Raw genomic sequence first — 25204 nt, 5'->3', positions numbered from 1 at the left:
ACTCACATTTATACCTATGGACAATTTGGAGTCGCCAATTAACCTAGCATGTTTTTGGAATGTGGGAGGAAACCGGAGTACCCGGAGAAAACCCATGCATGCACGGGGAGAACATGCAAACTCCACACAGAGATGGCCGAGGGTGGAATTGAACCCTGGTCTCTTAGCTGTGAGGTCTGCGTGCTAACCACTAGTCCACCGTGCAGCCCAGCAATGATCACTTCTTGCTATATTTTGTATGTTAGATTTCAGTTTGCTGATGTTTACATACATAAATACAATAAAGTTTTGCCCTGGTTTTTCACTGGTATACAAATATGATGGATGTACTGCATAGAGTCATATTGAAGTATTTAGGATGGTGAGTTGTGAATTGGTCAGAGTATATATTAGAATATTTATTTGAGTGTCACAGAGTGTATTTGAAAAGTCATGTGATGCCGACACAAGTCAGCAAGCATCTTAGCAGAGAAGACATCTTTGTTTGATTTTTAACGTAGCGTAAAAGGTCTGCTAGAAACGTAGCCTGAGGTAGCAGTGGAGTAGCGAGCAGTAAATGAATACTGCTTGTACTTGCTAATGTGATTATCAGCGGCTAAACAAGTCCTTGTGTGTCCGCTTTGTCACACCGTCATTGGGGACAGGTCATGAGTTGCTGGGTAATAATATCCTTAGCCGGCACCCAAGTCTTCTCTACATAACGGACCGCCGTCCATCACCTACTGTCCTTTACTCAGCTGGTCCAGGCTGGACGATGTGGTGGTGGCTGCTTGCTGTGGTGTTTGTCGGCCTGATGCTGGCCTTCCTGACCTTCGGGCGGCGCTACAAGGTGTTCAGTGAGAGGACCGTCAAGCCTCCGGGAGCCCTGGAAAACAATGACAAAAAGAGGGATGACAGACTGAAGAGAGGTGAGATCACCTTTACCTGCACTCAGTACACATGGCCCGCCCCCAAACCTCATTGGATAATTCATTCCAACAACCTTACATTAGAAGCACAATGCTTTTACTTTGAAGGTTTTATACATACTGTATGCACCTGCGCCATTTGTGTCCATCGTGTCGTTGAATGCGCATAGGAAGTGTTTATGGCAGGATGAGCAGACCTTGAAAAGCCTTCTCCGTTGTTCGCCAACAGTTCCCCTTCCCTTCCTTGCTTCCTTCCTTCCTTCCTGCTCAAATAAAAAAAAAACAAAATAAGAAAAATAGGATGGAGTTTTTCCCTAATGTGTGTCGTGTGGATATACCTTTGTTTTCTATTTACTCTCAACCAAAGATGATGCTGTGTAGTGTAGACATGTGTATAGTGTGATTACGGTGTGTACTGTAGACATGTGTATAGTATGATGGTGGTGTGTACTGTAGACATGTGTATAGTATGATGATTGTGTGTAGTAATAATAACAATAGTACATTTTATTTATAGGCGCCTTTCAGGACACTCAAGGTCACAGTACAGAATTGTTAAAATAAATAAAACACAGTTAAAATTACACACATACATGTATTGAACCAGGTTCTGATTTCTTGTAGGCAGTCAGAGAGATATGCGGCTGGGAGGGTGGAATTGGGTTTGGTGGATTTGGCAGTAGAGATCATGACCTTGTAGTGGAGAATGAGTGGTCCTATGAACAGTGACTCCAGATTTCCTGTAGATGCGTTCGAGTTGACATCGTTTAGCCTTGAACTGACGGAGTTCAGGTGTAAACCAGGGTGCGGAGTGGGTGAGGGTGACAGTCTGTATCCAGAATATTATGAAATCCAGTGTTATAATGAGTAAGCAGTTCATCAGGAGTGGATGTGTAGTTGATTAGCAATACTGGTATTCAGAGCAGTTAGGTCAATGTCCTTTGTATTAATGATATGGAAAGAGGCAGTTTGGATTTAAATAGTGCAAGGTTGATGTTAAATTGTTGGAAGAATTATACATAAAGTTATTCTATTTTTACTATATTCTTATGACCTATTTTTCTTATGACCTACAAACATTTCATATCACTCACATAACAAAGTAAGATTAACGCTGTACATGTGTTTCATATCACTCACATAGCAATGTAAGATTAATGCTGTGACGCCTGCACTTGTGGTGTACATCATGATTAAGGAAAAACACAACATGACAGAACATTCCTCAGCAGATAGTTTTATCACACCCTCAGGAGACATAACTGCACAGGTCAGAAGTAGATGTGACCTCAAAGAATGTGTGTGTGTGTCCCCAGAGGATCACATGCCAAGGATGAGATACCCACACCTTATGGATAACATGTTGTACGAAAGAACCGGTTTCAACTTGTTTAGTTAACCCCCTCTCCCCTTAGCAGTTGAAACCTCGTGTAACTAGGGCGTCCCTAACTAAATAAAAGGGCAGGAGAAATGGGAGTTGGTAGGAGGATTGTAACGGTGCAGTCTCCATCACTCTCCTTGCAAGTAAAAAGAAACTCACCTCTCTGTGTCTTCCTTTGTACAGGCAGTGTTTTTTACAAGTGTTGGGGTTTAAACCTGACATAAATGATACAAGCTTATGGTCAGAGATGGGAGATCAATGTCAGAACAATTAAAAGGAGTAACACCAGAACAGCAGATCAGGTTCAGAATATGACCTTTAGAGTGGGTGGGAAAGTCAATGAACTGCTATATTCAAAACTGTCCAGGCAGGATGTGAAGCTTCGTGGGAGAGGATTATTCATATTGTATATTGCTGTTGGGCGGCACGGTAGCCGAGTGGTTAGTGCGCAGACCTCACAGCTAGGAGACCAGGGTTCAATTCCACCATTCACCCTCGGCCATCTCTGTGTGGAGTTTGCATGTTCTCCCCGTGCATGCGTGGGTTTTCTCCGGGTACTCAGGTTTCCTCCCACATTCCAAAAACATGCTAGGTTAATTGGCGAGTCCAAAATGTCCATAGGTATGAATGTGAGTGTGAATGGTTGTTTGTCTATATGTGCCCTGTGATTGGCTGGTGACCAGTCCAGGGTGTACCTCGCCTCTCGCCCAAAGACAGCTGGGATAGGCTCCAGCACCCCCCACGACCCTCGTGAGGAAAAAGCGGCAGAAAATGAATGAATGAATGTTGATGTTGGTTGAAATCCCCAACCAGAATGATGTTAGGGCTGAGTGAGGAGATAATGTATTAGTGTATGTTTCGTGTATAGTGTGATGTGATATAGTGTGCCATGGAAAAAATATCAGGTATTTTGATTACTATGATTGACACATGACTTTCTCTCATCCATTTCTCTGATATTTGGATTCTTTCCAGTCTGAATTTCTTTTGTGGAAGATGATTGAGAAGAACGATGGCATGAATGAAATGAATCTGTGTACTCCAATCCTCCAAATAACATGATACGTATATATATGTTATGTATACGTAGGATTCCGCATGGATCGTGTTCCTCAGGGTTTGGATGCTGTGGTTATTGGCAGCGGGATGGGAGGACTGTCAGCGGCGGCGTTGTTGTCCAAAGCTGGAAAGAAGGTTCTGGTTCTGGAGCAGCACGATCAGGCTGGAGGATGCACGCACACCTTTCAAAATAAAGGATTTGAGTTTGATGTGGGTATGTCACTTCCTCAAGTCTTTTTCACAAAAACGTGTCCCTGGTTTGATCCAGGCCTTTAGCATAGAAATATCTGAAATACATGCAATACCAAGTACCAGTCAGTATCAGTAGCAGGTAGCTGAGTACACACACACCTCAGATCAATACATATGGGAATATATGAATATAATATATAGGAATAATATTGATGACTGTTGATGCCAGGCATTCATTACCTGGGCCAGCTTCATGACAACAGCATGCTGAGGATTGCGTTGGATCAGATCACAGAAGGCCAGTTGCAGTTTACTCGACTGGAGCAACACTTTGATACTCTGCTTTTGGGCCAGCCAGGACAACAAAGGTTAGAGGATGAAGTATTTTTATACTTCCAGTTGTTTATTTGATCTTAAAACCCTAAGTGTTTGTTCCCTTTTCCCAGGGAGTATCACATCCATGCTGGGAAGAGTGAAATGGCAGCCAGCCTGAAGAAGCAGTTCCCTGGGGAGGAGGACGCCATTGATGAGTTTTTCCGCTTGATGAAGGTTCACTAGAAGAAGGAAGCTGTCACTAGACTGCTGCCCTGACATATACAGTGCACTCTCTTGTATATACACAGTGTATAGAGTCTATATATATTGTACACACTCTGTATATATACTCATAGTGTATATACAGTGTAGTATATAATATATATATATATATATATATACAGTGAGAGTATATAGAGTGTGGAGTGTGTATATAGTGTATTGAGTGTACATAGAGTGTTATAGAGTGTATGGAGGGTACATAGTGTGTTCATAGAGTGTATGGGGTGCACATAGAGTGTACATAGTAGAGTGTACATAGAGTGTACATAGAGTGTACATAGAGTGTACATAGAGTGTACATAGAGTGTACATAGAGTGTACATAGAGTGTACATAGAGTGTACATCAACTGTATATTGAGTGTTTATAGAGTGCATGGAGGGTACAGTGTGTGTTCATAGAGTGTAGGGGGTGTACATAGTGTGTTCATAGAGTGCATGGGGTGCACATAGAGTGCACATATAGCGTACATGGAGTGTTTTCAGTGTACATAGAGTGCACATAGAGTGTACATCAAGTGTACATTGAGTGTTTATAGAGTGTATGGGGTGTACATAGTGTGTTCATAGAGTGTATGGGGTGTACATAGAGTGCACATAGAGTGCACATATAGCGTACATAGAGTGCACATAGAGTGCACATATAGCATACATAGAGTGCACATAGAGTGTACATAGAGTGTACATAGAGTGTACATAGAGTGTACATAAAATGTACATGGAGTGTACATAGAGTGTACATGGAGTGTACATAGAGTGTACATAGAGTGTAGATAAAGTGTACATAGAGTGTACATAGAGTGTACATTGAGTGTTTATAGAGTGTATGGAGGGTACAGTGTGTGTTCATAGTGTGTATGGGGTGTACATAGTGTGTTCATAGAGTGTATGGGGTGCACATAGAGTGCACATAGAGTGCACATAGAGTGCACATAGAGTGTATGTAGAGTGTTTCAAGTGTACATAGAATGCACATAGAGTGTTCATAGAGTGTGTGAAAAGTACATAGTCTGTACATAGAGTGTACAGAGTGTATATATAGTGCATGGAGTGTACATAGAGTGTATGAAGGGTACATATCCATGTGTACACAGACTGTATAGAATTTATGGAGTGTATAGCATACTTGATGTGTTCTCTTGCAGTTAGCCTCACAACGGACACCACTGATTGCCGGTTTGAAGATGATTCCTTATTGGCTGGTCAACTTCCTGATTTGGACGGGCCTATTGGATCGCATATCAACCGTCTTCCGCCTAGCGACAACAAACCACTCCGAAATCATGTCCAGTCTCACAGACAACAAGGACCTTCAGGCTCTCTCTGCCTACCTTTTCTATGGTGCTGGACAATGACAAATACTGAACATACTAATGTAGTTCATATTTCATACATCATGTAAAAACTTCTATGCTTGTTTTCTTCAAGGTGTGCCTCCTAAACAGTCCAGCTTTCTCATCAATGCACTTCTTGTCCATCATTACAAACGCGGTGCTTACTACCCACGAGGGGGCGCCAGTGAATTCGCCTTCCATATCATCCCTGTCATCCAGCAGTCAGGGGGCGCTGTCTTGGTCAGGGCTCCCGTGCAGCGTGTTCTACTAAACCAGCAAGGGAGAGCTTGTGGTGAGAAAATAATGCTATTTTATATTTTAGCTTTTTTATCCTAGCTTTGTCAGTTATATCTTGGCCATGTATTCATCACATACTCATCATATCTTGGTCATGTATTTATCACATATTCGTCATATCTTCGTCATGTATTTATCACATATTCGTCATATCTTGGTCATGTATTTGTCACATATTCATCACATCTTGGTCATGTAGTCATCACATATTCATCTATCTTGGTCATGTATTCATCACTTATTTATCACATCTTGGTCATGTATTCATCACATATTTATCATATCTCGACTCATGTATTCATCACAGATTCATCATATCTTGGTGATGTAGCCATCACATATTCAGCATATCTCGGTCATGTATTCATCACTTATTTATCATATCTTGGTCATGTATTCATCACATATTCATCATATTTTGGTCATGTATTCCTCACATATTCATCTATCTTGGTCATGTATTCATCACTTATTTATCACATCTTGGTCATGTATTCATCACATATTTATCATATCTTGGTCATGTAGTCATCACATATTCATCATATCTCGGTCATATAGTCATCACATATTTATCATATCTTGGTCATGTAGTCATCATATATTCATCATATCTTGGTCATGTATTCATCACATATTCATCCTATCTTGGCCATGTAGTCATCACATGTCCATCATATCTTGGTCATGTATTCGTCACATATTCATCATATCTTGGTCATATAGTCATCACATATTTATCATATCTTGGTCATGTAGTCATCATATATTCATCATATCTTGGTCATGTAGTCATCACATATTCATCATATCTTGGCCATGTAGTCATCACATATTCATCATATCTTGGTCATGTATTCATCACATATTCATCATATCTTGGTCATGTATTCATCACATATTTATCATATCTTGGTCATGTAGTCATCACATATTTATCATATCTTGGTCATGTATTCATCACATATTCATCATATCTTGGTCATGTATCAAATCTAATCTGTTTTTGTATTTAGAATTGTCGTGGTTGTTTTTGTTTGCAGGTGTGACGGTGCTGAAAGGCCAGGAGGAGATTGAGATCTTTGCTCCTGCCATCATCTCCAATGCAGGAATCTTCAACACCTTCCAGAAGTTTTTGCCACAGCACATCCAAGAAAAAGCAGGTGAAATCTCTGAGTGTACTTCCTCTTTGTTTCCACTTCTGAGCGTTGGACTCTTGTCTAGAGATCCGGTCCTTGTTGAGTATGGTACGTCACGGCATGGGTTCCTTCTTGGTCTTTGTTGGTCTGGATGGAACCAAAGAAGAACTGGGAATCGTTTCCACCAATTTCTGGATGTATAAAGACAACGACCTGGACTCACTGTAAGTTCTGTGTCTTTGGAGCCTTTTCACTCTTTATGATTTCCATATGTGATATTATTAAATGAATAACCATGTAGACTTGCAAGTAAAAAGCCCGTCCTGGTTCTCCCACTTTGGGCTGGGTGTAAATCTGCACTGCTTCAGGTTGACAAGTGTTTTGGTAAGCCGGTGAGCGAGTGTAAATATTAGACTTAAGCGTCACTACCAAGTGCTGCTCTCCATCACTGGAAAGGACACAAAGAATATTTCTAATAACTCAAGCATTGCTATGCTCAGTGTGTCAGGTCATGCGATGTATGTATCATGTATACATATATGTATACAATAAGTTGTGTGTGTGAAGGATGGAAGAGTATTCCTCACGGAGCAGAGAGCAGGTATTGGGGAACATTCCCATGATGTTCATCACCTTTCCATCTGCCAAAGATCCCACAGCCAGCATTCGACACCCAGGTAACACACACACAAACACACACACACACGGCTCTTGCTCCTCCATAAAAGACCCATTTGTCGAGAAACTGTTGAAATGTTTGGGATGTGTTTATGTTCTTCAGGCAAGTCCTGCATGACTTTGCTCACCATGGCTCGCTATGAGTGGTTTGAGGAGTGGGAGGGGACAAAGCTGGGCAAGAGGGGACAGGACTACCTGGATATGAAACACGCCATGTCTCAAGAACTGCTGGACTGGGCCCTGACCATCTTCCCCCAACTGAAAGACAAGGTGTGCCTTTGTCTTTCTGTCTTCCTTACGTCTTTAGCTTTTTACATGACGTCACCCCCCAGTATATATATATACATATACATATATATATCATATAATGTATCCAGTTAGCAACCGGTTGCTATCGAGACAGGCAGTGTAAAAGTACATTGGTTAGGTACTACATGGGGGTGCTGGACACCACAAATACAACAGGTACAGGTACAGGTACAGGTACAGGTACAGGTACAGGTACAGGTACAGGTACAGGTACAGGTACAGGTACAGGTACAGGTACAGGTACAGGTACAGGTACAGGTACTGGTCTGCACCCTCAGCTTCTCATCGTCACCTTCAGGGATTTCAGCCAGTGCACTTACGACTCTGCTCACGTTCAAAAACCAATACCAACACAACCACTAACACAACCAATAATTGCATTCATCGTCTCATGCATCACTGATCACTTGTCAGACAATTCCCAGTCGGACTGCTTGGGATTGGTGCTGTTGGAGCCATCAGTACAGTTGTAGGCATCAGTACTGTTGTTGTCATCAGTACCATTGTTGCCTTCAGTACCATTGTTGCCATCAGTACCGTTGTTGTGATCAATATCGTTGTGGCCATCAGTACCGTTGTTGTGATCAATACCGTTATGGCCATCAGTACCGTTGTTGTGATCAATACCGTTGTAGCCATCAGTACTGTTGTTGTGATCAATACCGTTGTAGCCATCAGTACTGTTGTTGTCATCAGTACCATTGTTGCCTTCAGTACCATTGTTGCCATCAGTACCGTTGTTGTGATCAATATCGTTGTGGCCATCAGTACCGTTGTTGTGATCAATACCGTTGTAGCCATCAGTACTGTTGTTGTGATCAATACCGTTGTAGCCATCAGTACTGTTGTTGCCATCAGTACCATTGTTGCCTTCAGTACCAATGTTGCCATCAGTACCATTGTAGTGATCAATACCGTTGTTGCCATTAGTACCATTGTTGCCATCATTACCGTTCTTGCCATCAGTACCATCGTTGTGATCAGTACAGTTGTAGCCATCTGTACCATTGTTGCCATCAGTACCGTTGTTGTGATCAATACCATTGTTGCCATCAGTACCATTGTTGTGATCAGTACAGTTGTAGCCATCAGTACCGTTGTTGACATCAGTACCATTGTTGACATCAGTACCATTGTGGCCGTCAGTACCGTTGTTGCCATCAATACTGTTGTTGCCATCAGTATCGTTGTTCCCATCAATACTGTTGTTGCCATCAGTACCGTTGTTGCAAACAGTAACATTTGCAATCACAAATGATGCGGCCCGTGTGCCGCCCCCTGTGGACCCTGTCCGATGAAAAGGTATGTATGTACAGTATGAGCGCTAAATGGTGTTGTTGGGAAAGTGAGAACTCCTCTGTGTGCCGTATGCAACTGCTGGCCATTTTTAGTCTTCCAATGGTGTTTCTGTCTTCTTTTGTTTGCTGTTTAGGTGGTTATGGTGGACGCTGCCACCCCGCTGACGAACGTCCACTATTTGGGTGCCCCAAGAGGGGAAATGTACGGCGCGGAACACAACCTGGAGCGCTTCACCCCACAAACGGTTGCAAGGACCAGACCCCAAACACCAGTTGGTGGTCTCTACTTAACAGGTAGTCCGGACATACAGTACGTAGCTCTATGAAGTACTATATCCTGCTAATGCTAATAGTACAGTATATGTCTGTATTGTGTACGCAGGTCAGGATGTGTTCTGTAACGGCATGGCTGGAGCTCTGCACGGTGGAATTCTTTGTGCATCGGCTGTCCTCAATCAGATTCTCTACATCGACCTTCTAGCCCTCAAGACCCGCATTAAAAGAAAACAGGCCAATCGCAAACTCGCTTGACTTGGATTTGCCTCACAACAGTAAATACATCATATAAATATCAAGATCAAATATATGGAGCAAATATCTTCAGCCTTTCATTTTATTCATTCGTCACTCCCTAAGTCGTGTCCATAGCAAACATTTGTCCGGTGACAAGTCACGTGACTAGCCAAAATGGCAGCATGTCATTTGAAATGAAAGCTAATTTTCAATCCATTTAACAATAAGCAACACTTTAATTAGCAAATGCAACAAAATAATACAAGAAATAATAATACTTATACAAAAATAAAAAGCATTCATTCATAAATTCATAATAAAAAGGTTTTTGTTTTGCAATGAAACAAAAAAAAGCCAAGAAATAAATGTTAAAAAGACTTTCTGGCCTTTTCCTCATTCTTTTTCATTCAACGAGTGAAACAGAAACACTTCCATTGTGTGCTTTAGTCTTCACACTCCTGCTTGGGATCCACGTGCACGTTGGCATTTTCATCTTCACAGCAGAAGAAGTCATCCTTCACGTTCCAACCACTCCTTCTAGAACACCCAGGTGACAGGAACCCACTGGTGGGTTTTAGAGACCATGTCCAGGGCAGCTTTGACTTCCCGGTAGCTTTCATCCAGGTTGTTGTTTTGGATGCTGAAGTCAAAGTAATGACCGTAAGCAGCTTGGATTTTAGAACTCTCCTCACACGTTCTCTGCAGCTCCTCATCCTGCCATCGACAACACCACATTCCAATCACTACACAACATCCATCCATCCACACACAACTCAGCATTTTTTGCGTCCATCTTTCATTAGCACAACTTTTCCTTTCTGCATAATAGTCCTACCTCTCTCTCCCATCTTCATCACAAACGCATCCCAGTGCTAAATGTCTGCTAAACACCTCCCCATGTTAATTGTCTGCTAATTGCTAAATATCTATTAATTGGAAATGTCTGTTATTTGCTAAAGGTCTGATAAATGCCAAATGTCTGCTGAATGCTAAAGGTGTGCTAAATGTCTACTAAATGCTAAAGGTGTGCTAAATGCTAAAAGTCCGCAAAATGCTAAATGTGTGATAAATGCTAAAGGTGTGCTAAGTGCCTGCTAAATGGTTGCTAAATGCTAAAGGTCTGTTAAATGTGTGCTCAATGCTAAACCTGTGCTAAATGCTAACGGTCCACTAAATGCTAAATGTCCGCTAAATGTCCGCTAAATGTCCGCTAAATGTCTGCTAAATGTCCGCTAAATGTCCGCTAAATGTCCGCTAAATGCTAAAAATCTGTTAAATGCCTGCTAAATGCCTGCTAAATGCTAAAGGTCTGCTAAATGTGTACTCAATGCTAAACCTGTGCTAAACACTAAAGGTTCGCTAAATGCCCTGTTAAATGTCTGCAGACGAATAAAGGCATATCTTATCTTATCTTAAATGTCCACTCAATGTCCGCTAAATGTCTGCTAAATGCTAAAGGTCTGCTAAACGTGTGCAAAATGTTAAATGTGTACTAAACGCTAAAAGTGTGCTAAAGGTGTTTTAAATGCTAAAGGTCGGCTAAATGCTAAAGGTGTGCTAAATGCTAAGGTGCTCTTAATGTCTGCTAAATGCCTGCTAAATGCTAAAGGTCTGCTAAATGTGTGCTAAATGCTAAACGTGTGCTAAATGCTAAATCTGTGTTAAATGCTAAAGGTCTGTTAAATGCTAAAGGTCTGCTAAATGTTATAGGTCTGCTAAATGTGTGCTAAATAGTAAATATGTGCTAAATACTAAATGTAGAGGAGTGCTAAATGCTAAGTGTCTGCTAAAGGGTGAGGGCGAGGTGTGGCATATCAAGATGCTGATTAGCCACCTGTGCCTTCCACTGGCCACAATAAAAGGCCAGTCCAATTCATGTCATACAAATGTTTGTAAAGAGAAAGTGCGACTTACTGAGAGGACTTTAGTGGAAACATCAGCCTCCACGCTGGACTGATGCTTTGCCTTCAGGTCCTCAAAGTCTGGAGATTGAAGGAAAACCACGAAGGGCAAAAACTCTGACGTCCTCAGCACTTTCAGAGACTAAAATACACACACACACAACATTCATTCTACACCATGGAATACATAACAAACTCTATCTATATGACTTTTAATGTAGGTGTATTTATCAATGTATGTATGTATGTGTATTGATGTATGTATGTACATGAATGTATGCATATGTATTTGTGTGTACCTGAGGGTGTGCATCCAGAATGCAAACACGGCCTGCCTCCACAACCTCGTGTATGGAATCAGTCTTGATTCCATACAAACTGCCGTCACATTCTCCGTACTCCAGATAGCAGCCATTCTTGATGTCAGCCTCCATCTTGCTGCGGCTTGTAAACGCATACATCCGACTCTCACGCTCCCCCTTTTTGGGCTTTCTGGAGGTGTCTGGACACACACAGTTCTAATGAGTTCCAATGATACTGGCTATGAAATATATACGTATATCTATATACAGTAGATATATTCCATAGTCCATATATGTACAGTATATAGTGTAGATATACAGTATTGGTGTATTCCATGAGATGTGAAGATCAGGCTTTACATGGAATGGTGGTTCCAAAAAGGTGGGGATCCCTCAGGAGGAGCATGTTCTTCAGGCGTCGTCGTCCTACACCTTGGGCACCAACCAGAATGAGAGTCTTGCGCTTGAAAGGAGGCATCTTGGCCACCTCCTCATACAGCAGGATCTCATGTCTGTCAAAGTCTGACCAAGAAAAGAAACATTCCACTGCAGCGTCATCAACAGCATGTCATCTCTCATCTTTAAGATTTATCATCTGCATGTGGAGGAGCGATCGCATTCATCAGATGACACAGCTTTATTTCAGCTTTGTGCATGTTTTTCTATTGCTTTATAATAGCTAAGCTAATGCAATACACCGACAGAGGAGAAATCACACTACAGGTGGCTGTGGTTGCATGCATGTTGTTTATGTGTGTGTCGTGTATGTGTGCATGCATGCACGTGTGTGGTGCACGTATGTTTGCATGCGTGCATGTTGTGTATGTGTGCATGCATGCATATTATGTATGTGTGTCATGCATGTGTGTATTTGTAGTATATGTGTGCATGGTGCATATGTGTGTGTGCGTGTGTCGTGTTGTGGAATAATAAATAAGAGTAAGGAATGAGTTGCAAAGCAAGAAAAGTAGAAGAAAGAAAAGAATTGACACAATAAGAACAGTACCTGCATTTTTCGTGGTCACATACATCATTTTTTTCTTCCTTTTCACGCCGACACCTGAGCACAAATTACCTGTGACAATAAACAAGCAGGAAAATGTGTCAGAATAGATGTGTTCAAATGGCTGCCGGCATTAAACATTCAAACACTATCACTGTAGTTACACATCGAATTGTTGACTACAAAGAGATTTCACCTACTTGTTATAAAAATGTATCTCTACTGTGATTAATTAGTAATTAACTATGGACCAAATTCGATTAATCTCGATTAAATATTTGCCTTGATATATATCCAAATACTATTTGCTTACCTGCGGGAATGAGTTCTATATCTCTCCTGACAAACGCTTTTCTCTTCTCCTCCAACATTTGACTGGGAATCAATCCTGCAGGCCCACCCTCCACATGACGTGCCTGCATAACACACACACACATAAGATAAAAACAATGTTATTAGTCCAAAAAATGCATATTTAAGCAGCCTTCTTGGCATTCAAAATGTACGATGTGGTATTCACTCAGTAACGTTCCACCACAGGAAGTACAATAACTTGATGTTATGTCTCATGTTCTCTTATGATTACTATACTATATTGTGTAATAGGAGTGTAAAGGTATCTATAGGGGTGTTATTTCATGTCTGGAGGGCTCTAATCATGTTAAAATGTGTTTTTCGAAGGTGGTAAACAGGTTTTCTATATCTTATTTTCTCTTATGATGTCTACTACATTGGGTAAAATAATTGTAAAGGTGACTATAGGGGTGTTATTTCATGTCTGGAGGGCTCTAATCGTGTTAAAATGTGTTTTTCAAAGGTGGTAAACAGGTTTTCTATATCTTATTTTCTCTTATGATGTCTACTACATTGGGTAAAAGAATTGTAAAGGTGACTATAGGGGTGTTATTTCATGTCAGGGGTCTCTCATGTAAAAAAGTGTACTGAGAAAGTGGAAAATAGGTTTTTTATGCTTTAATATTGAAAATATTCCTACTTGGAGAACGTTCACTAATGACGGTGGAATGTGGAACCAATGAATGAGGATCTACTGTAGTATACTGGATGTAAAAGTACAACAACAGCTGCTGTTGGTACGTCACCTGCCACCAGTTGACATCGTCCTGGTTGACGATGTGTAAGATGTCTCCTGCACTGAAGCTCAATCCAGCCTCCTTGCAGGGAATCAGATTATCTGTGGCTGGATGGTAGTCGTAGTGACACTTAAAGAACATCTAAGACAAACACACATGTTCACCTGCATTATTATTAGTAGTAGTAGTAGTATTAATACACAAAATAGAGAGAAAAAGATTGGATATGTTTCATGGCTTTCCATTTCTACTAAGAAGACAAAGATGGCATATGACAGGGACTGCATTGACTTCTTTTCCAAGGATTTAGTCGCGATCGGGTCTTTACCTGTCTTGGGGGGTTAGTTTCATGGTAGCTGGGTAGTATCTTCAGCACCACACTTCCACTGGCTGCTTGGAGCTCCTCCTGCAGAACCCTTGGATCCTGTCCCACATCTCGCCCATTCACCTTCCAACACAACATCCAGCAACAAATTTACTGTACATGCACTCCTTCCACAACCCTGCCTCACGCAGTCTCTGGGAACAAGGCATCTCGCTTCTAGGACACCACAGACAGATTCCCAACAGGGATCCTATCACCATCTTTATTATGTATGTCAGTGTGGTTTATTTTTTCTTAGAGCACACTCACACACAACAGTCAGCACCTCTTATCTGTCTCTTTCTTTTAAGGTTGGGACACTACAGATAGATCCCCAACAACAATCCTATCACCACCTTAATTATGTGTGTGTCAGTGTGGTTTATTTTTCCTTAGAACACACACACAACTGTCAGCACCTCATATATTTCTCCTTCTTATAAAATTAAGACACTACAGACAGATTCCCAATAGGGATCCTATCACCATCTTTATTATGTATGTGTCAGTGTGGTTTATTTTTCCTTAGAACACACACACAACTGTCAGCACCTCATATGTGTCTCCTTCTTATAAAATTAAGACACTACAGACAGATTCCCAATAGGGATCCTATCACCATCTTTATTATGTATGTGTCAGTGTGGTTTATTTTTTTTAGAACACACTCACACACAACAGTCAGCACCTCTTATCTTTCTTATCTATCTGTCTATTTCTTTTAAGGTTGGGACACTACAGATAGATCCCCAACAACAATCCTATCACCACCTTTATTATGCGTGTGTTACTGTGGTTTATTTGTTCTTAGAACACACACACACACAACTGTCATCACCTCATATGTCTCCTTTTAAGGTTATGACACTACGGATAGATTCCCACCAGGGATCCTATCATCATCTTTATGATGTGTGTGTCAGTGTGCTTTATTTTTCCTTAGAACACACACACAACTGTCAGCACCTCATATATTTCTCCCTCTTATAAAATTAACACACTACAGACAGATTCCCAATAGGGATCCTATCATCATCTTTATTATGTGTGTGGTTTATTTTTTGGAGAACACACACACACACACAACTGCCATCGCCTTCTTTTAAGGTTAGGACACTACGGAAAGTTTCCCAACAGGGCCGTGTGTGAATGGGCTGAAATGCTGTAGAATGAATACAATCATATGTCCAGAATGAAGATGAATGTAAGGAAGGGGAAGGGAGAGAGAGAGATCATTCACCTCCTTGATGATATCGCCGATACGCAGCAATCCTTGCTGGTCTATCATCCCTCCATGGAGGATACGCGCTATCACCAGCTCACCTCCCTCCACCTTGAACGTCACACCCTGAAAACACACCTTTTTTCCCTCAGCATTCTTCTCTCAACTGCGTTCCTTCCATTCCATGCAGCATGAAGGTACTTACCAGATGTTCTCCTGCTACTTTGCGGATGCCCACCATGCGTACTGCATCAGGCGGCGGCTGGAATTTGTAAAGGTGTCCGTCCTGATCTTGGTGGTCATGAGTGATGAAGTCACACGGGCTGGGAGGAGGGCTTCCATCCCCGTTGGATGCAACTGAATCATGAGTCTCTAGTAAAGACTGACATCATATGATGATTATGTTACGATATACGGTAGGTATACATACATAAGTACTGTAACATTTATTTGGGATGATTCCACACCTGAAAGTGGGGTTGTGTGAGGAGGTGGCACAGCTCAGCAGCAGCATCGGAAGAAGGCGTGAAAGGGTCAAGATCACTGAGAATCTCCTGGAGAAGTTCCACGTTGTTCTTCCTCACTGGGGACAGATGCACATGCTCCACGTTCTCCTCTTCGTCCTAACACACAGTCACAAATTGCATCAATGACTATAATATCAGTCATAATTCAGTATTTTTATTCATATTATAAGAATTTGTTACTCTATATAATCATATTCATGATATATGACAAATGTTTCATTATCATCCAAAATAAGTGGGTCTCAATTACTTTCTGTCATGCCCCCCCTGGGAGACAGAAACATTTTCAGGTAGAAGTGAATGAATCGGTGTATATATATGCGTGTACCCCACCAGAGGACTCTCCATGATGCCCTTCAGATAGATGAGGTCAAGGTCATTGGCGGTGGTCGAGCTGGCGGTATTATCAGTCATTGCTTCCAACAGCCAAGGAAGAGCTAAAGATAAAGTGAAATATTACTTATTTCATTAAAATTCATACCAAATAGGAAAAACATTGATGTAAATAACAATGTATATATAAATGTATAAAATATGCCCAGATTTTAGGCTGAAGGGTATTTATGCATACAAATTAAATTCAATATGATTCTGATCTATTGTGCTCCAATACGAAATGAAAAAGGAATTGAATTTAATTGAATAAGAAATGACTGCACGTATTAAAATTAGCAGCGTTGGTGTTGTGTGCAAAAATGTGTATAATATTTGATATGATACTTCATCTTTATCATATTTATTGGATGTGGTTTTGTCCATCATGCTGCCTCCACAGCAGACGGACACCCAAACAAAGAGCAGCCAAACATCGTGCATTATAATGTACTATGTGCTAACGTCACGTTACTCCTTTCTCCATCCGACAAGCAAGCAAGAAATAAACATATTTAGCCGATACCTGCTATTGACGATATTGATGATATTGTCTTATTGATGATATCGACGCAGGTGATGCTCTGAGACGAGATCAACACAATCTGAAATCTCGTGAGATTTCACCCACTCACCCCCCTTCGTCTTCTTCTACGACTGGTCTTCTTCTTCGCGATTTTTGGGAACGGTGTGTTTAGCGAAGTAACACTCTAGTCACATTAGCGACATTGTCTGGGGTGGAGTTTTAATCAACGTGTATTGTATGCAGTGTTTGAACAATCTATTTATACTGCTATACTGCTGCTATACTTTGGTCGTTTTTAATTTTTGTTTTTAATTTCGGTTACAATGGAGAAAAAAAAGCTTGAACACCAATTAGTTGCAGACTGTAAGCCAATGCAGTAACCAACAAAGACCGCATGAGGGCGCTTTAAGAGGAAAGGGGAAAATAAGAAGACGAAGAAGAAAAAAGAAAAACTGAAGCGCAGTAGCACATTGATCACACTGCATCGGGGAGAACAAAGGCCTGAGTATGTTATATTCATTTTTTGTTGGAAAATCTTGCATTAAACGGATTCGTCTGTTTAATTTGTAAAATACGAAAAGCGGGGAATATTTGATCTGATATGTTTGTAGAGACTAATGGATGTACTTTTGCAGTTTCGTCGTAGCATTCCGTATTGTAGAGCAGGCCTCATCACCACAAACTTAATATTCCTGCTTGTGGATGAAACAATATTCTCCTCATTGTGGATGTCGTTTATCTTCTTATTTCATTCAGGTTGACTGGAAAAGATCGCCAGAGTTCCAACCACCATGTCTAGTAAGTAAAAACAAAAAAAAAACACAAGTTGATTTATTTCATGAATAACGTGATATGGCCGTCACTAGTTTTTTAGGTTTTATTTGGGACGTGTACAAATATACTGGCTATACCGTATACAATCTAGCTTTTTAAAGTCATCTTTTACGACAAGAAAATCAAGACCACAATGTTATGTTATTCAGCACCACAATTAAGTGTTTTGTTTGCTCGAAAGTACTTGATATTCTATGTATATGTACTTATCCACACATTACATTTACATCACATTCACTTTAAATAAAACACAATTTACTTTGACATTTCTATACATCCCAACTGACTCACATACATCATTTTATTAGTGTTATATTTGTGCAAATGACATCGATTTTCTTTGTATTTCTCTTGCAGAACGGCCATCATATACCCCAGCCCCCCCTCCTGTCCCAACTACTGTAAGTGGTTTATTTTTCTGCCTTATAGTCAATGAATAGATCAATAAAGTATCAATCTTCTGTCTTTCTGTACTGTAGCTGGATATGTTATACTTGGAACACCAGCCGCTGACATTTTCCCCATTTCAAATGCTGTAATCCCACAGGATTGTAATCTATCTGTGGTGGCGGGGTCACGGTCTAATTAGCAAAATCGGATATGATGTATGGGCATTTCATTTTTCAACATTTGCATTTGAAAATGAGGAACTTTTTCCGGAAACCTCCATGAGAAGAGTCCCATCATTATGTGTTCATGAGGAGGCCTAACAGGTGCAGTTGAGAATGATTGATAATCGGTGTGCCGGTCCGAGAACACACTCATCCACTTGGATGCTGTATTACTCCACTTTATATACTATTCTATTTGCATCTGCCCATGTACTCTGTACTCAGCGAGTAGGTGGTTAGTTTTTCCATCATGGCTAATAGTTTGGTGCCATGGTGCACGCCCAATTGCAGTGTTGAAGATGTTAGTTGAATGATCCCAGCCGAGAAGTAAAAGCATGCATGAATCACTGATATGACATTCATTCCCATGATGTGTATGGAAACATGTGATTTTTGTCATTTTATTCTTTGAGAAGGTGTGTAGTCTTGTGAGTTAGTGTATCCATAGTGTGTGTCTGTTATTAATTGTATTTCTAAGCTAATGCTGAGGAGTCATTGACTTTGGGAGAGGGGTGGATGATAGTTGGGTTTTTTTATAATTCTTCTTCCATGTGTGTTCTTCCCCCCCCTCTTCAGTTTGTATTGCTTTCTCCTTGTATGTGAGCCATTTTTCATGTGTTATGTCTCATTTGTCTTCCATCAGCAAATGCCTTCCACCCCAGGCTTTGTGGGCTACAACCCTTACAGCCATCTGGCCTACAACAACCTCAGACTGGGAGGGAGCTCCGCAGGCTCCAGCAGGGTAAATTAGTTCCAGTAAGCTTGCAGACATAAAGGAAAATGAACACAATCATTTTGCCGGCTTCAGAATATTCCCATGGATTTTTGGATTTAGGACATTGACTATGAATATGTCATAGAAGCTGAGTGAATACGGGATTGCACGTTTCAGCTAGCGCTGGAACACGTTTGAGGCATTTCTTAAGCTGTAAGTGGCCCCCTAGTTGACAACCACTGATGGAATGATCACTCCTGCACGGGGGGTGCTCCTAATAGAATGCTAGGGGAGACCATGAGCGAGAGTGCCCTGGAATGCACGCCGTTGCTTCCTTTGCCTTCTCCGCAAAAGCGTATCACTGTCAAAACAATGCGTGCAATGATGACTTCATCTGTGAGCCAATAGAAATGGACACTGACCATGCCTCCTCAGGTTGATGCCAAGCAGCTGTGGAGCATCTCCAATGTACTTGTACTTTGTCCAATATTTTTATGCTCATCTTGTATTTTGTCTTCCTTTGCAGAACCTCTCGGGCATCACGGTCCCAAAGCCCCCCAAACCTCCAGACAAACCGCTGATGCCTTACATGCGTTACAGCCGGAAGGTAAGCAGGAAGGTAAGACACCCATCCCAGGTGTCTGCTTTTACTGCTTGTCCTTTCACCACAGCGTGGAACGTGCCCGCCAGTGACGTCTTCACCACCGCACAGACACCCCGGAGGAGGCCGTGTTTGTGCTCGTAGCGTAGAACCTTGCTTACCTCATTACTACCATCTCCCTAAAGAATAATGTATCTTTGTCAAGTCATAATGTTTGATACATAACAGGCCATTGGCCACCTGCGACCTCTAGTGAGGATCAACAGCATAGAAGATGGATGGGTGGGTGGGTCATTGGCCAGTCAGGGTTTATGCAACAAGGGTACTTGCTGTGATGAATGTGGTCATCTGTGTCCATGCAGTCCTCATTTCAGTGGCCTTACAACAAAGTAGGTGCATGTTTGAAAGCTAGAATAAGATATGCCTTCTGAAATGTGAGCGAGGTACTGAACCTTAGACTGAGTTCAAGTGTTGACGCAGACTCTACTATGCCTATAGCGTATGGAAAGACATCTAGATCTATGTATATGATGACGGTCTGGACATACAGTACTCCTCTAGGCTTACAAGTGATGCTCCCACAATGGCACTGACATATGATCACGTCATTGACCGCTGACCTCACACGCAAGCAGAACTTCAACTCTCTGAGGAGAGAATGTATCGTTACGTCATCTGCTCAACATATTCTCTTCTTCAAGGTCATTGGCACTTTCTTTCTTCAAATCAGCACCGTGGCTACTATATAGAAACACTGGCAATGTCATGTAGTGGAGAAAAACACTTGGTTTAGAAGGATGTTAAGTATGTAGAGGACAATGACTAAGTCGTGTATGGGACCATGGATCATATAGTGTAGAAAAAAATCAAGTATGTCAAGGACATTGACCAAGTAGTGTATGGGACAATGGGTCATATAGTGTAGAAAAACTTTGTTTAAAAATAAATAACGTAGAGGACAATGACTAAGTAGTGTATGGGTTCATGTAGTTTCGAAAGAGATCAAGTATGTAGAGGACATTGACTAAGTCGTGTATGTGTTCATGTAGTTTCGAAAGAGATCAAATATGTAGAGGACAATGACTAAGTAGTGTATGGGTTCATGTAGTTTCGAATGAGATCAAGTATGTAGAGGACATCGACTAAGTAGTGTATGGGACCATGGATCATGTAGTGTAATAAAACACTTAGTTTAGAAAGAAATCATGTTGAGGACAGTGACTAGTGTATGGGACCATTGATAATGTAGTTTAGAAAGAAATCAAGTATGTCAAGGACATTGACCAAGTAGTGTATGGGACAATGGATCATATAGTGTAGAAAAACTTGGTTTAAAAATAAATAATGTAGAGGACATTGGCTAAGTAGTGTATGGGTTCATGTAGTTTCGAAAGAGATCGAGTATGGAGAGGACATTGACTAAGTCGTGTATCGTGTATGGGTTCATGTAGTTTCGAAAGAGATCGAGTATGTAGAGGACATTGACTAAGTCGTGTATGGGTTCATGTAGTTTCGAAAGAGATCAAGTATGCAGAGGACATCGACTAGTAGTGTATGGGACCATGGATCATATAGTGTAGAAAAACTGTTTACAAAGAGATCTTCCCTTTTGGGGTTTTTAAATATTTGAACCTTTGGAAAGATGTTTATGGTTGGCACCTGGCTTGTAATGACATTTAGGTGTGTGTGTCTGTTTGTGTGCGTGTGTGTGTGCGCCCTGACAAGGTCTGGGACCAGGTGAAGGCGTCCAACCCAGACTTGAAGCTGTGGGAGATTGGCAAGATCATTGGCGGGATGTGGAGGGACCTGACTGATGAAGAGAAACAAGATTACCTGAATGAATACGAGGCTGAGAAGGTAGGACGCGTTCTTCCGATCAGGTCTTGAAATAGTTGGGAGAGTATTTGCTTGTTCCATTCCAAATCTCATCCTTCATAGGAAAGTCCTAGCAAGCTGGCTTTAACATTCCCCTTCTGTTAGCTTCCTAGTACCATCTCTGATGTCCACGTGTGGGTGAGGAAGATGAACCCAGTATGTGTAGGTCACCGTTCATTCCTCTTGCTACTTTGTAGATCGAGTATAACGACTCCTTGAAGGCGTACCACAACTCTCCAGCCTACCTGGCGTACGTGAACGCCAAGAACCGCGCTGAGGCGGCGATGGAGGAGGAGAGCAGGCAGAGGCAGAGTCGCATCGACAAGGGAGAGCCATACATGAGCATTCAACCTGCCGAGGACCCTGATGGCAAGTTTTTGTGAAGGAATTGCAGGCAATAGAATGCTGTGTCATGCACACGTTAGCTCAGCTAGCTACAGAAAGGGCATTCTTCTGCCGCCATATGCCTTTGTGTTCTTGTGTACGTGATGAAGTAATGGATAGTAGTATTTGTGTAAATGTCGGAGATGGAGTTAAAGGTCATCATTGCCGCTTCATCTGTTTGTCCAGATTACGATGATGGCTTTTCAGTGAAGCACACTGCAGCGGCTCGCTTCCAGAGGAACCACCGGCTCATCAGCGATATCCTCAGTGAGATCGTGCTGCCTGATGTACGCTCCGTGGTGACCACGGCACGCATGCAAGTCCTGAAGAGGCAGGTTCAGTCTCTCATGGTGCACCAGGTACGTGCCACCACCAGTAAACACTATCACGCTCGTTTGGTAGCTGCTTTTTAACCTTCTGGCCTTTGGATGAGAAACATGGACTTCCAAACATGACCATGCTTTCTATACTTCAACCTGTTCTGTAATGCAACACTTTATACACTCCACCCCTCCAGCACCTCATTGATCATGTGACTACTTACCTTCACATTCAGGAACATCTCCACTCAGCCAAAGCACCGAGCGTACTTATTTGCTTGTTTCAGAGAAAACTCGAGGCCGAACTTCTGCAAATTGAGGATCGTCATCAAGACAAGAAAAGACGCTTCTTGGAGACCACCGACTCGTTCAATACTGAACTCAAGCGGGTACGCAAAGAAACAGTCTTCCCCTCGTAACCTTGCTCTCACCACTTCCCTTTTACTTGACTTGACTACATACACATACATAGTGTACATAGTACACATACATAGTATACATAGTTATATGTACATATTAATAGTGCATATATGTACACATCCACATTAATAGTGCATATAAGTACATATACATATTACACTTACACATACTTGGTACATATACGTACATACACATTGTACACTATACACTATAAATACACTTGACTTGACTACATACACATACATAATGTACATAGTTATATATACGTATTAATAGTGCATATAAGTACATATACATATTACACTTACTTGGTACATATACGCACACATGGATAATGCATGTACATATGTACACATACATCATACACATAGAGAGCTCCACTAATATATGGCTAGAGGACAGTATAGGGTGTAGTCAAATCAAATCAACTTTATTTGTATAGCACTTTTCCTGCAAAGACATGCAACACAAAGTGCTTTACAGAATTAAAAACAATTACCACAATTAAAAGGAAAAACAAAGAAACAAAAGAAAGCCCCGCCCTCCCACCCTCCATACTAGACACACACGCGCGCACACACACACAATCACACAATCATTGCAAGGTAGTATAATATATATATACAATATACATGGCTCTATACAGCATTGCTATGTTTGTTTGGGTTTGTGCTGCTCCACTCTGCACCAAGTCCTTTCCTGCACCCAACATGCTTCCCTTTGCACCTTGCAGCTGTGCAGTCAGAAGGTGGAGGTGGACATGGACAAGCTGGCGGCTGAGATGGCAGCAGCGGACGAGGCTGCCCGGCGGCGGGTGGAGGAGAAGGAACGCGAGGCGGCTCAGGAGGCGCAGAAAGCCGTGAAGCAAGCGCAACAAGCTCAAGAGGGAGCTGCAAACCAAAACGCCGCCGCCGCTGCTAACCCTGCCGCCGACACCCACCACCAAGACAAGTTCACACCCATGGAGACAGGTCACTCTTCTCATATACTACTACTACTACTATACACCTTCCCGTTCTCTACTACATCATATACATTGTTTCACTCCAACCTTCCTACTACATCACATACTGCTGTAATATAGTACGTACTATATATTTCATGGTGGATACTTTCCTAGCTTGTTCCTCATCTTGTGTCCCAGATGGAGGAGCACCTGGTGAGGCTTCTTCAGACCCCCATTGTCCTCCAGCTCCATCATGTGATGCCTCTGTGAAGTCTGATCCTCTCCTGGAAGCCAGCAACAAGAGCCTGAATCCCAACTGCAGCAGCAACAGCGCTGATAGTATGGATAGCGTAGCCACCTTCCCAGAAGCTCCAGCAGACCAGGACAGCGCTTCCAGCACACCTCCACCAGCTCTGCAGCTCACTTAATGTCTCCTCCTGTGGACACAGCTGGAGTACTCATGGACTTGACTAAACTACTGTATACTTGCTCATCACAAATACCTGCTAACATCGCATTCCATTAGGCCTTCCACTTTTCCACCCTTAGTTGAACTCCACGACCTTTTAGTTGGAATAAAATTAGCCTTGCACCACATGACCAATCTGGTTCTTGAATTACTTTCAGTCACTTCTCTTACAAATAGTATTACTCAAAAGTACTACTCGCACCGCTCTCTTCTTGCAAATAGTACTACTCCCACCGCTCATTGCTTTTACAAATGGTACTACTTGCACCGCTCATCTTTTACAAATAGTACTACTTGCACTGCTCATATCTTTTACAAATGGTACTACCCAAAAGTACTACTCACATTGGTCATTTTTCTTGCAAATAGTAATACTCCCACCGCTCATTGCTTTTACAAATGGTACTACACGCACTGCTAATCTTTTACAAAGAGTACTTCTCAAAAGTACTACTTGCACTTGAATTACTTGAATTACTTTCAGTCACTTCTTTTACAAATAGTATTACTCAAAAGTACTACTCGCACCGCTCTCTTCTTGCAAATAGTACTACTCCCACCGCTCATTGCTTTTACAAATGGTACTACTTGCACCGCTCATCTTTTACAAATAGTACTACTTGCACTGCTCATATCTTTTACAAATGGCACTACCCAAAAGTACTACTCACATTGGTCATTTTTCTTGCAAATAGTAATACTCCCACCGCTCATTGCTTTTACAAATGGTACTACACGCACTGCTAATCTTTTACAAAGAGTACTTCTCAAAAGTACTACTTGCACACCTTACATCTTTTACAAATAGTACTACTTGCACCTCTCATATCTTTTACAAATGGTACTACCCAAAAGTACTACTCGCATGGGTCATTTTTCTCGCAAATAGTAATACTCCCACCGCTCATTGCTTTTTCAAATGGTACCACACGCACCGCTCATATATTTTACAAATATTATTAGCTAAAAGTGGTACTCGCACAGCTCATATCTTTTACAAATGGTACTACTTCAAAGT

At 41.6% G+C, this 25204-nt stretch overlaps 3 protein-coding genes across 6 annotated transcripts; 2 read left to right on the top strand and 1 right to left on the bottom strand.

The window, feature by feature from the left end:
• The first annotated feature begins 725 nt into the window (after window positions 1-725).
• On the top strand, window positions 726-11131 carry LOC131103680 (all-trans-retinol 13,14-reductase-like). Its single transcript, XM_058050140.1, has 12 exons — window positions 726-908; window positions 3380-3562; window positions 3770-3908; window positions 3987-4089; window positions 5281-5476; window positions 5564-5761; window positions 6810-6929; window positions 6991-7129; window positions 7473-7582; window positions 7687-7853; window positions 9325-9484; window positions 9573-11131. Exons 1-12 carry the CDS (start codon window positions 755-757, stop codon window positions 9719-9721), a joined length of 1818 nt encoding a protein of 605 aa, XP_057906123.1. The 5' UTR covers window positions 726-754; the 3' UTR covers window positions 9722-11131.
• Window positions 9805-17129, bottom strand: LOC131103681 (MAGUK p55 subfamily member 2-like). 3 transcript variants are annotated; one of them, XM_058050143.1, is made up of 13 exons: window positions 17012-17129; window positions 16447-16550; window positions 16054-16209; window positions 15792-15968; window positions 15605-15724; window positions 14329-14448; window positions 14010-14141; window positions 13223-13325; window positions 12913-12981; window positions 12267-12428; window positions 11904-12106; window positions 11618-11746; window positions 9805-10343 (listed from the first exon to the last, which is right to left on the bottom strand). In XM_058050143.1, exons 2-13 carry the CDS (start codon window positions 16525-16527, stop codon window positions 10320-10322), a joined length of 1476 nt encoding a protein of 491 aa, XP_057906126.1. In that variant the 5' UTR covers window positions 16528-16550; window positions 17012-17129; the 3' UTR covers window positions 9805-10319. The 3 variants fall into 3 exon arrangements, with proteins under 3 accessions (XP_057906126.1, XP_057906124.1, XP_057906125.1); XM_058050141.1 differs by having other exon boundaries at window positions 9808-10417; XM_058050142.1 differs by having other exon boundaries at window positions 9809-10417; window positions 15605-15712.
• A 279-nt stretch (window positions 17130-17408) lies between these two features.
• On the top strand, window positions 17409-24314 carry LOC131103175 (SWI/SNF-related matrix-associated actin-dependent regulator of chromatin subfamily E member 1-like). 2 transcript variants are annotated; one of them, XM_058049221.1, is made up of 11 exons: window positions 17409-17516; window positions 17768-17809; window positions 18203-18246; window positions 19100-19198; window positions 19698-19790; window positions 21498-21629; window positions 21845-22016; window positions 22218-22390; window positions 22639-22740; window positions 23505-23742; window positions 23916-24314. In XM_058049221.1, the coding sequence occupies exons 2-11, from the start codon at window positions 17803-17805 to the stop codon at window positions 24143-24145; spliced, it is 1290 nt and encodes a 429-aa protein (XP_057905204.1). In that variant the 5' UTR covers window positions 17409-17516; window positions 17768-17802; the 3' UTR covers window positions 24146-24314. The 2 variants fall into 2 exon arrangements, with proteins under 2 accessions (XP_057905204.1, XP_057905205.1); XM_058049222.1 differs by having other exon boundaries at window positions 17411-17516; window positions 19698-19778.
• The last annotated feature ends 890 nt before the right edge of the window (window positions 24315-25204 follow it).

Source organism: Doryrhamphus excisus, chromosome 15 (assembly GCF_030265055.1).
Source record: "Doryrhamphus excisus isolate RoL2022-K1 chromosome 15, RoL_Dexc_1.0, whole genome shotgun sequence".
Classification (NCBI taxonomy): domain Eukaryota; kingdom Metazoa; phylum Chordata; class Actinopteri; order Syngnathiformes; family Syngnathidae; genus Doryrhamphus; species Doryrhamphus excisus.
This window is presented reverse-complemented; position numbering and strand designations above follow the sequence as displayed.

Excerpts from the sequence above, each read along its gene's own strand:
- LOC131103175 (XM_058049221.1), top strand. Across the intron at positions 18,247-19,099 it reads CCCCTCCTGTCCCAACTACT|CAAATGCCTTCCACCCCAGG; the intron begins GTAAGTGGTTTA and ends GTCTTCCATCAG. Across the intron at positions 19,199-19,697 it reads GCTCCGCAGGCTCCAGCAGG|AACCTCTCGGGCATCACGGT; the intron begins GTAAATTAGTTC and ends CTTCCTTTGCAG.
- LOC131103681 (XM_058050141.1), bottom strand. The coding sequence starts at position 16,527 with ATGACTGATAATACCGCCAGCTCGACCACCGCCAATGACCTTGACCTC. Across the intron at positions 16,210-16,446 it reads GCATCATGGAGAGTCCTCTG|GACGAAGAGGAGAACGTGGA; the intron begins GTGGGGTACACG and ends ACTGTGTGTTAG. Across the intron at positions 15,725-15,791 it reads AAGTAGCAGGAGAACATCTG|GTGTGTTTTCAGGGTGTGAC; the intron begins GTAAGTACCTTC and ends GAGGGAAAAAAG.
- LOC131103680 (XM_058050140.1), top strand. The coding sequence starts at position 755 with ATGTGGTGGTGGCTGCTTGCTGTGGTGTTTGTCGGCCTGATGCTGGCC. Across the intron at positions 4,090-5,280 it reads AGTTTTTCCGCTTGATGAAG|TTAGCCTCACAACGGACACC; the intron begins GTTCACTAGAAG and ends GTTCTCTTGCAG. Across the intron at positions 6,930-6,990 it reads GCACATCCAAGAAAAAGCAG|AGATCCGGTCCTTGTTGAGT; the intron begins GTGAAATCTCTG and ends ACTCTTGTCTAG.